Source organism: Macadamia integrifolia, chromosome 5 (assembly GCF_013358625.1).
Source record: "Macadamia integrifolia cultivar HAES 741 chromosome 5, SCU_Mint_v3, whole genome shotgun sequence".
Taxonomy (NCBI): Eukaryota; Viridiplantae; Streptophyta; class Magnoliopsida; order Proteales; family Proteaceae; genus Macadamia; species Macadamia integrifolia.
Window position 1 is genome coordinate 44,614,916 of NC_056561.1, and position 10,720 is coordinate 44,625,635.

General features: G+C 38.5%; 1 protein-coding gene across 1 annotated transcript; it reads right to left on the reverse strand.

Annotated features, from left to right (window-relative positions):
- Positions 1 to 392: 392 nt before the first annotated feature.
- Positions 393 to 9,617, reverse strand: LOC122079657 (zeaxanthin epoxidase, chloroplastic). The gene is made up of 16 exons (XM_042646305.1): positions 8,682 to 9,617; positions 8,103 to 8,265; positions 7,813 to 7,887; positions 7,320 to 7,420; positions 7,074 to 7,189; positions 4,913 to 5,124; positions 4,555 to 4,646; positions 3,791 to 3,905; positions 3,591 to 3,694; positions 2,720 to 2,765; positions 2,542 to 2,606; positions 2,356 to 2,445; positions 1,560 to 1,614; positions 1,361 to 1,449; positions 1,195 to 1,282; positions 393 to 668 (listed from the first exon to the last, which is right to left on the reverse strand). The coding sequence occupies exons 1-16, from the start codon at positions 9,200 to 9,202 to the stop codon at positions 588 to 590; spliced, it is 2,013 nt and encodes a 670-aa protein (XP_042502239.1). The 5' UTR covers positions 9,203 to 9,617; the 3' UTR covers positions 393 to 587.
- Between the last annotated feature and the right edge of the window lie 1,103 nt (positions 9,618 to 10,720).

The following is a 10,720-nucleotide window of genomic DNA, read 5'->3' on the forward strand; positions in this document are numbered from 1 at the left end:
AGTGATAGAGCGGATTAGGTTTACATATGAGAACATTCTCATACACTCTTGGTCCATTGATTTGAAATTGATTTTCTCTCTCTTCATTTAATAGATTTCAAATCTACAGACCTGACCTGGAGAGTACGAGAATGTTCTTGTACATGAAGTTGAACCACTCTCAAGCAGTGAGTGAGGTATACGTAACAAGCCATGATATTTCATCCATTAGTCAACGAGGAAGGTAAGTAAAATGATCCTCGGAAGAGAAACATGATGACAATCCAATCACTGTAAAGAAACATGGTTTTTTAATGAAGAACTGCACAAAATGTTTACATTTTGATTAGGAGAGAAATAATCTCCACAAATTCCAACGTAAGTCCATTGGAGAAATATATAGGGTAAGATAGTTTGGAAACAAAATTTATCCTTTTCCTTTCCTCAGATCCATGTTCTCATCGTTCAACAAATGAGAAATGGTTTGGCATGAGAAACAATCTTTTTCTTTTTTTTACAAAGGAAAAATAAAGCAGCCTTCCCAACTTCACTGGAATGATCAATACATGCTGTACAATTTAAGTATGTAAAAATCATGTGTGTTGAACTCATACGGTAGAGACAATTCGATCCTCTTCCTTACCTTCAATCTTTGGAGGGACCTTCAGCACCTTAACACGAAAGGCAGCCTGCACAAGCATTTGGATCTTGAAATTTTAAGAACAGACCTTAAAACAATGTGCTATCATATCTATGAAGCAACAAAACTCTATTCTATCTCATTATCCAACAGAGAGAGAGCACGCAGTAGCTATCTAATTATCAGCTCAAAGCAGAAAGCTGTAAAAATGTATGATGTAATTAACATAAAATGGCATCAAAGTTATAGCAAGATAACTTTCCTACTCACCAAAATGCAGATGTTAAAATGCACGACGTAATTAACATGAATGGCAGAAAAGTTCTAACGAGAATTTTTTTTTTTTTTCATGTAATGTAGACACCCTAGACCAACTACTGCCTAGGTGTTGCCTTGATGACACTGTCCATGCCAATAATGGGGATTTTTTTATGAAGCATATGGTACGCTATATAGACGTGACAGCATGTGTTTTCTTCTCTTTTAAGGTATTTGCACCCATATCTGATAAAACAGATGTGGCAAGCAAACTAAGAGCCATTTATAGCAACTATATGAAGGGAACATTTTATCACCTTCCGATCAGAACCGAACTCAATGATGTCAGATGGATGAAATCGAGCTGGAAAGTTTGGGGGCAACCGATACTGCCTACCTTCATTACTGCACAGAGTCATGACAATCAAATTTAGAGTATGCAACTCAACAGGAAGTGAAAATATCTGTGTGTCCGGTACTTACTCAGTGATCCAGGTACCATGTTTACTCCGCAAATCAGTCAGGTAGAAAGCACCATCCTTACAACTGATACGAGCATGTACATCAGAAACCTGGAAAAGAGAAGCCTGATTGAAGAACCAGTAACACCAGAGAATATGATAGGGAGGAAAAGCCCTTGGTTAAAAGGGAAATAGCCACTTCTCTGGAGAGATTCACTCACCTGAGGTGAAGTTATTGTCACTGATACTACTGGCAAATTGGAAGGTGGAAAGTTCCTGAATTGCAGAGTAGCACACGCATCATATAAAGCACTTTTACACGAAGAGATTAAAACAAAAAGAAATCTAAGGTACCCAGCTGGTAGACCACTAGTAGACAATAAGGAAAATGACCGACGACGTGACAGTGGGCACACAATGGACATTCAATTGGATGTTTACCTCCCTGAGTATCAAACCAAATTAGAAACAATACTAAAAATTGTACCAATGGATGTAAGAGCAATAGATCAAGAAGATTCTAGGCCTAGGAGAAAAATCCATCAAATTGTAGGCCAATCCCATGTCCATGTGGGCCATATATACCAGTGTTTAGTGCATTACACGGAACTGACCATATTGGAGTTCAGCATGATTTGATAGTGTTGGAAGCAGAAAAGATTACTGGTAAGGATATTTTTACCCAAGCATGGATGGTTGTTTGGCTCAACTGAATTCTTGCTATATGGCATGAGAAAATTACAAAATTAAGTACAATCTATCTTGATCCAACACGTTCTTAATACATAGACGGTAACCATTTCGAAGTCAGGTCCGTTATTTTCCTTGAACATGAATCCAAATCCCCTTTCATCAGTAGTTCCAAACATTATTTAGATGAAAATCCATAACCCACCAGAACTAACCATTTCCTGTCTGATTAATTTGCAATATAACATTTCAGAAGTCTACTAGATGTGGTACCTCAGCTTACAAACAGAACAACATAGAAAACTGAACTTGTTCTCACTGACATACCCAACTATGCAGGGTTTGTTCTCATCCCTACTTAAATGTATAGGTTGTATTGCCCCACTATTCTCTCTCTCCAATGGCAAAAGAAACCACCTTCAAAAACAAACCAGATGGTTAGAACTATGACTAATCATCTGTAGCTAACTACACCAAGATTATAGTGATGATAGAAACAACAAAGAAACATACTCTCCTCCAAGTGCACGCTCCAGTGCATCATCATCCTCAAACCATCTCTGTAATTGGTCGCTTGCCTTCATTGAAAAATAAAAAGTTTTAGCTTGCATACAACAATGATCTCAGAGTTTATACTACTACCATCATACATGCAGTAAACTGTGTTGGAAATGTATTGGTAGCAACATACTCTGTCTGACAGCCGGCAGCTTTGGAATCTCCCTTCAAGTTTTGCGCTGCAAGGTAATGATTTTTTTTAGTCCAATATACGATGAGAAGTTTTTCAACAAAATAATGGGGTTGTCCTCCATAGGAAGAACTCAAACAGACAATTCCTTATAAGTTCTGTGCACAATGCAAGCTGAAGGTTTTCCTCCATGGCATATTGGAAATGACAACAGAGCAGTCTATGGAGATCGGACCTTCATGACATATGCAACAATGTATACATGCTTAGGGATTTAGTCATTTAACGATTTTCATCCCTTGCATATAACAGGATAAAATAACTGAAGAGAAGTCATAATAAGATTATGCAAAATTGTCTAGAAAATATCTTTCTTATCTTTTCCTTGTATCCCCTTTCCTTTCTCCCTGTGATGGCAAATGTGCAGCTGTTCAAACACTTATGATCAATAACAAATGCTACCCAATCCAAAAAACATTATCCATATTCTTGACTACTGTGGTCAGCTGCAAAAATACCACAGAATCTAGGATCATAATTCCTGTTCAATCAGTTTCAACATTTTTGATATCTTCAAATGTACCTATATTCTTGTGATTTGTATCATTTCAATGTGTGTGACAATCTCACCTAATGTATGACACCAGCACTCATGGCCAACGCTCATAGAACTTAGCCGCACTGGCTTAAGACTGCAAAGCAGAACAAATATGCTCTAGCATAGGCTTCATTACTGGTTTAGAAGTTTTAAACTGAGGTGAAGTTAAAATTCTGGATAAGTAGTTCAAACAAGATTTTATTTACTAGTATGTACTTTATAATACTCCCATATAACAAAAAATCAGAAATACTGAAGCAAAATAACAGGCCCCACCTGTTACCACCTAAGACCCAATTCAACATTAAGGGCATTGCAATGTCAATAAAAAATCTCCCACCAACTGTTCCTGGATGTGGTATCCGGAACTTTGTCAAGAACTGCATAAGACATTTTCATCCATGATAAAGAGCCAAAACAAATTCTGCTGAAACAATAGCTATTAGAAAAAAATAATTAAACTTTTGTTTTCCTACCGACAGTGGCCCAAGCCCAACACCCAGATAGGGCTTGTAAGTGGAAGCCATTAAAGCAGCCATCCTTGCCATTCCATGGATAATAGCGACACGCAATCTTCTTGCATTCTCATAACTGAAACAGAATGTAGTTATGCATAATGTAAAGAAATGCTGAACAAATAATTGAGGAATGGAAGTAAAAAACTGAAACTGAGTCATAGTCCTAGATGTTGCAATTTATGGGAAAACTCTAGAGCCAGTTTTATCTTACCCAAATAATGATCAGGAGGTATCCACATACTAGCATTTAAAATAGACTGCCCACCACATCCCATTACAAGGTACAAATGCAGGGATGGTGAAATCCACCACATGTGGTCCTCAATAAAGACATTTGAAGTAAAAAAATCAATCCAATTAGATGGCCCAAACCAGCAAATGTTTACTCCTTTGTCATCCCTTTTAAAGTTTGATTGAGCACCATGATTATTCTGGCCATTCAAACAAATGGCAGAAAAAGTTTGCGAGTATAATCTAACCATGTCCTGGTTAGATTTCTCCAACATAGATCTGTCAAATGATGTCTCCAACCCCCTGCCCGCATATCCCTTATTGCTATCCAATGAGTTGGCCATTTTTATGGTCTAACACCCAATGGTTAAAATAAATAAATATTAACTTCTTTCCATAGTGTACATATTCGGAACTCAGGAGTGAATTCTAACATGGAAACTCAAAGTTAATTTTGGTTTGAACTGTTCAACAGGAAAATGAAAATTTACCGCCTTAGAGAGGATGCAATATCAAGAGGGGTTCCCAATTCAACACTTTGTGTCCAAGCTTTCTCAAGCTCAAAAGCCAGTTCGTAGCTATCCTAAAAGAGTAGTATAATAATCCAACATGAGAACCAGAGTTAGGGAAATCAGGATTGGAAAATTAAGCCACTCTACATGAGGATACTACAAAATGCAGAAACTAAAATGTGCATATAATCCTATAATTTAAAAATAAAAGCAAAATTATTCAAGGTAGTTAACACAAAAAATAATTCTCATACCATTGATTTTACAAGGATTCATAATCTAGAGAAAAACTACTCCTAGGGGAGAGTCAAGGAATCAAACAAAGAAACAAGTATACCTCAATAGCCATGCATCCACCTTGACCCATATTTGGCTGCATTGCATGAACGGAGTCCCCAAGCAAGGTTACACAACCCTTTCCCCAAGTAAAAATGGGTGATCGGTCATATATGTCACGACGAAGAATGTCATCCTCATTTGTAGCGAGTATCAAGTCAATTACACCATCACACCAACCATGGAATATTTTAAGCAATCTTTCCTTTTTACCTGCCAAAAGAACACATGTAGTACATTGGAAAACGACAGAATACCACACACACACACACCAGTCACACACAAAAAAAGTTCTCAAAATTGGATGACTCCGCCGTTTTAAAAATCAAGTATGTAGACATGCATTACCATGATAAACCAAGTTAAATTGATGCAAATTTAAAAGCCAATAAGAACCTGACAGCTGACTGGTTTTAATTATTTTGATTAACACTATTATTATTATTATTTTCCCCATTCTCAGTGGTTGTTCTTTTTTGTTTTTTCCCCTGATCCTTGGGTGATGGAAAAGCAAAGGAGAAAAAGGTGAGAAATAATAAATGATGGTTGTGGGTACAATCCCTCATTCAAGTGTAGAGAACACCCTCACAAGGAAGTGCAAAATGTTCTTCATAAATTGCAGTTTTTTGGGATGCAGGGCAGCACATTTGGGTTCCACCTCCTCAAAACCTCTTAAAGTTGAATGCAGATGGTAGTTCTTTGGGAAACCTGGGACCAGCCAGGTATTGGTGGAGTGTTAACTATGAAGGGATCATCTTATTAGTTTTTTCAGATCCTTTTTTTTTTTTCCTTTTTCTTTTGAGGGTCCTATTGGAATCTCAGATTCTATGACAGCAAAGCTTAAAGCTTTCATCGAGGGTGTGGAAATTTCTACCGCTAATGGCTGATGGAATACCATTGTGGCTGCCAGAGTCAGATGGTATTACTTGGCACTACACGAATTTAATCACTCTAGATATAACTGTTCTAGTTCATGGAGAATGAGGTCCACTAACTCAGTAGCTGATGAGTAACTCTCTCTCTGTATTTGGGTAACTATCTGATTATGCAGTCCCCAGGGTTGGCTTTTGGGCTTCAGCCTACTGTCTTGTATACTTGTTGTTGTTGTTTTTTACCCTGTCCTGTATATCCTTTTCATTTAGCAATAAAATCAGATTGTCATCCATAAAATAAAAAATTTTAAAAAATAATAATAATAATAAATAAATAAATGCTTGTGTCTGTGAGCACGGCATGGGGAGTTTCACCCAGAAGCCGGCTGGTTGAGTTTGTTCCCATGGGCATACAAATTTTGTTAGCTTGGTGCTCAGCAACATTCAGACTCTTTTGAAGAGGGAAGCAGCAGCCAGTAAAGGCCCTCTTCCATTTGAATTTTTAAGATGCCAATAATAGTGCTAGATCAACAACTGAATAAACAATTATGCATAAAGATAACAGTACAGCACCAAAACCTAGATCAAAGCAATCCAAGAAATCAATTGCACAAAAAATTAATGATAGAAACCAATCAGATTCCGAAGTACAGCAACCAAAATCTGGAATTTAACAGAATGCCTATAAATTTAGTAGCCAACACCTGATAAGTTTTAGGCTTTAATATTGTATACAGGATCAGCTTTCCTAGGTTACAAAATCAATCAATTAAATGACATCTTTTATTCTTCACTGTTTGAAAATAAGGAATTGCATACAACAAAGTTTGGAGTCCCCAGCTTACCATCCGCAAAATGCTGTAGACTTCAAGCAGCCATAAAACGAAGACTCAGATAGGTTGATTACACCATGGGTCAGAAATATAAAGTTTCTTTCCATCAAGTAATATAAGCAATTAGAAACAATACAGAGACTGATTGTGCAGACAGATGTATACAATATGCTAATCCATCTATGTGTACTTGTACACCCTTCTGTCCCTCTAGGACAATCTACTTTTTGCAAAGTTACCAAGTGGGCAGCATCTCCACCCTCTATATCTGAGGAGGCTAACTTCATATTAGTTTTTAAAATAAAATTAATCCTGCTAGTTGCTTCCTTTCAGTTTCTGCTATTTAGTAAATTTCCCTGTACTTTATAGATACAGTCAATTATTATAAATGGAGTAATAGGATTCAATACAATTTTTATATTGAATATACAGATTCAAGCATATGAAGAATATTTACCATTGGGAGCATCAACTCCACCAGGTGCTTCCTTGTGAAACGCATACCACTGCATCTTTCCAGCACCCACATCGGAAGAAACAAAGTATTGTTTGTGACCCAAAAATACACGGTACCTTCACCACGAAAAATTATGTTACTAATAAACTTAGGAAATGATGGTTTAACTTTTGAAGAAAGAGAAGCCTAAAGAAGTCATGGGGATGCATGGGTTACCAACCAGTGCATAAACAGAAGAAAACATACCCAACAGTTTCAATATCTGGGGGCACAAAATCTGCAATACCAGTGTAACAAGTGTAACCTGAATACGTGGCATCTTTGGGTCCAAACAAATTCTTCCTAACCTGTTAATGAGTAACGTTATTTTCTTGATATTTCAAGATAGCGGAAATAGAAGAACATACTGACTAATTATGTTAACGGAGAATTATACATGCCAGAAGCAGTAACCAAACCCAAAATCTGATGGGTCGTCCAAGGAGATCTCCAATGCCAAAACAACCTAATTGGATGTTGAAACCATTTGGGGAACTTTTCATTCTTCTTGATTTTCTACTCAAGTATTTTCCTTCCATCCAAATCAATGACATGGATCATATTGTTATAATAATTAGATAAAGTTATATCTGACATAGGAGATCAAAATAGGTCTGAACCATCAGATGGTGGATCCTTACACTCCTTGTATGTTCCCTTTCCAGGCTCAGTGGACAAGCATGCTAGATTACACTTCTACCTTTGACCATATGCCATCAGCTCCAACCAGAAGATCACCTTCATAACGTTCCCCGTTCTCAAGCACAGCTGCAACCTATGGTGTAAGCAGTGAAGAAAGAAAGATTACAACGTGGATGCCAGGGACATGACCGTAAAACCTTCTACTTAAAAATTATCAAGTAAAGGACAGGAACCAATTTTCCATCTTCACCCACTCTTCGGTGGGGAGACAGCATCCAAAGTCCAAAGTGCCTGCCTTATATTTTCAGAGGTGGGGAGGTGTGAGGAAAAGCTTGACGGCTCAAATACCTTATTCCCATCATCCTCAAAGTCAACAACATTACTTCCATTCATAATGACATCTTCACCAACTGCCCGAGCCAGGATTTGTTGCAGAGTAATTCGACTAATAACCCTCGTGACAGGAAGCCCTCGTTTCGCTGCAGGAGTGAATGTATCAAACTTGATGTACCTGATGACCAACTATGAATTACTTCACGTAACAAAATATGATGCTCATAAGAAAAGACAGCTAATGAAATTGATGATAGTGAACAACATATAAAACATTTTATTCTTCAATAATTCAGACAGTAAGGAGCAGTTTACATTAGCCATTAAACTTAAATCTGAAAGAACTTCAACTTCAGGGATTCTTTCTTTCGTTTTAAATCTAAAGACAGAAACTTTACTGTATGTTTCTGCTATGATATAGACTGCTCTTATAAGATGCATCATTCTTATGCAGGATTACCTTTTCCAATACGTCTTCCCTAATTGGTTATAGTCGATCAAAAATGGATTCATGAGCAGTAGACGAATTTTAATATCTGGGTCCAATACAGCCCTAAGTCCTAACCAGAAAGTGCACAAGCAGGAACAACTAACCAAGAACCAGAGATCCCATCGACCAGTCCATTGATTCGGTCACCAGTGATGCAGCCAGCGTTCATAATTTCCTCGGCAACCTCAAAATCAATGGCCTCCAAGGCAGCCAATGCATTACTTTGTATCTGGATTGGGCCCCTGTACTTCCCTTCCCCTCTAATAGCACTTGCATCCTTCTCAAACACTAACACATCAAAGCCTTTCTTCTTAGCAGCCAGAGCAAAAACAAGCCCACCAATCCCACCCCCTGCCACAAGCACACGAAGCTTCTTCTTCTGCGGTGAACTATCCCAACTGCCGGTGCCAGTATGGGTAGATGTGGTGGTCGTCACAGGGGCTTCCAGGACAGCCCTCACCCTAGTCCTCTTCCGACTGTTGAGAGCTTTACTTTTGACGCAGTTGTAGTGTGAAGATGACAAGAACTCTTCAGAGAAGTCATTGGAAAAGGAAATTGGAAAGTGGGTTCTTGAAAATGTGCTCGATGGATGAAGATAACTGTAAAAAATTGCCGAGGAAGCCATGGCTGTTCCAACAATTACAAGTTCAAAACCCAGTATCTATCCTATCTTAAAAAGATTGAATTGAGGCCTGAGATGGAAAATGGGTCTCCCCTTCTCTGTGTTTTCCAAGTGAATTGAATTGTAGGAAAGAGAGAGAGAGAGAGAGGAAAGATGTAAAAAAGGATAGTGAGAGAGAGAAGAGAGAAGTCGACAAAAGAGTGGGGCAGCAACCATTTCCAGCCAATCCATGGATTTCAGCTCTTGTGCTCCACCAATTAAGCAAGATTCGAGCTCCATGTCTCAATTTCAGGATGTCCATCTGTTTGCCGTGGAAAATCTAGGGCCAGACGTCGATATTCTATCTGCTATGCGGCTATGCCTCCATATCCATATTCTATTCCTTTTCCCAAACCATTACAAAAATCTACTTATCTGGTGAAGATCCTGAAGACTGACGAGTGAGGTTTTTATTTACCCAGAGAGAGAGAGAGAGAGAGAGAGAGGTTTTCATTGGGTATGACTCATCATATCACCTCTCATATATCAATCAATCAGATCAGAGTTGGTTCAGGAGAATTAGACCCTCTGTCTTCAGCCGTTGGATATGCGATGGACCCCCTACCGGATTGCAGAAGATCTAAATCCCATAAAAGTAAAACATGGGGGTAAGATGGGGCTCATATTTCAGGATTCGACTCTTCTCTTAAGCGGTGATCGTTCAGGTCTTGTTATTCATCATATGTTTAGGTGATGATTCAACAGTTTTGGACGTTTTTGTTGGTGCCTTGTTCTGTTCATCACTCTTCCAACATTAGATCATCAATTGAACATATGACGCTCGTCCATATAACTATATGCAGACCCAAGCGATCACGCTAAGGAAAGGAGACAGATCCCACTTTCAGATGCTAATGGAGGTGATAGATAATTCCGGTAAAACACAGAATCGATTACTTTTCATCCAGATACAAAAACGATTACTTTTCATCGAGATGCAGAAACGATTACATGACTAGGTGAAAGGTATACATAAGTTTGCTTAAACGAGCTGATTAGCCGCGGTGGGCACAGTGAAGTTTATAAATGTTTTTTCCGTTTTTTTCATTTGGTAGATGAAATTTATAAATGTCAAGGAGAGACAGAAAGGGTTCCCTGGACTAGCATGTTTAGTTTTAACCGCTGGATAGCTAAACTGATATGAATTAACATATAAATTTTTTGGTGAAATTCAAATTAGATTATGATATAGCCAAAATGACCTCTCGGTGGGGGCAATGACACGTGTCACTACAGGGACACGTGTCCTCCGCCAGACGAAGGCGGCAAGAAACCACTCACACTCAAGCACGCTCAATCACCGAGGCACGCCCACGGAATCACGCGGGATCACGTCGTCTGCATGAGGGGAATATTCCCCCCAGAAGGTTGGACGTATCCTAGTAGGACTCTAAGAGGAAAGAAGGGGAAAAACCCTAAGGCGGAAGAGCTATATAAGAAGGCACGGAAGAAAGGGGAAGGTAAGTTCTGAGACCCTCACCA

Bases quoted from the DNA above. Each gene is read 5' to 3' on its own strand.
- LOC122079657 (XM_042646305.1), bottom strand. From the start codon at position 9,202: ATGGCTTCCTCGGCAATTTTTTACAGTTATCTTCATCCATCGAGCACA. The intron at 3,906-4,554 runs GTAAATTTTCAT...ATTCTGTTTCAG, and splicing joins ATTGCATCCTCTCTAAGGCG to TTATGAGAATGCAAGAAGAT. The intron at 3,695-3,790 runs GTAGGAAAACAA...TGTCTTATGCAG, and splicing joins TTGGGCTTGGGCCACTGTCG to TTCTTGACAAAGTTCCGGAT.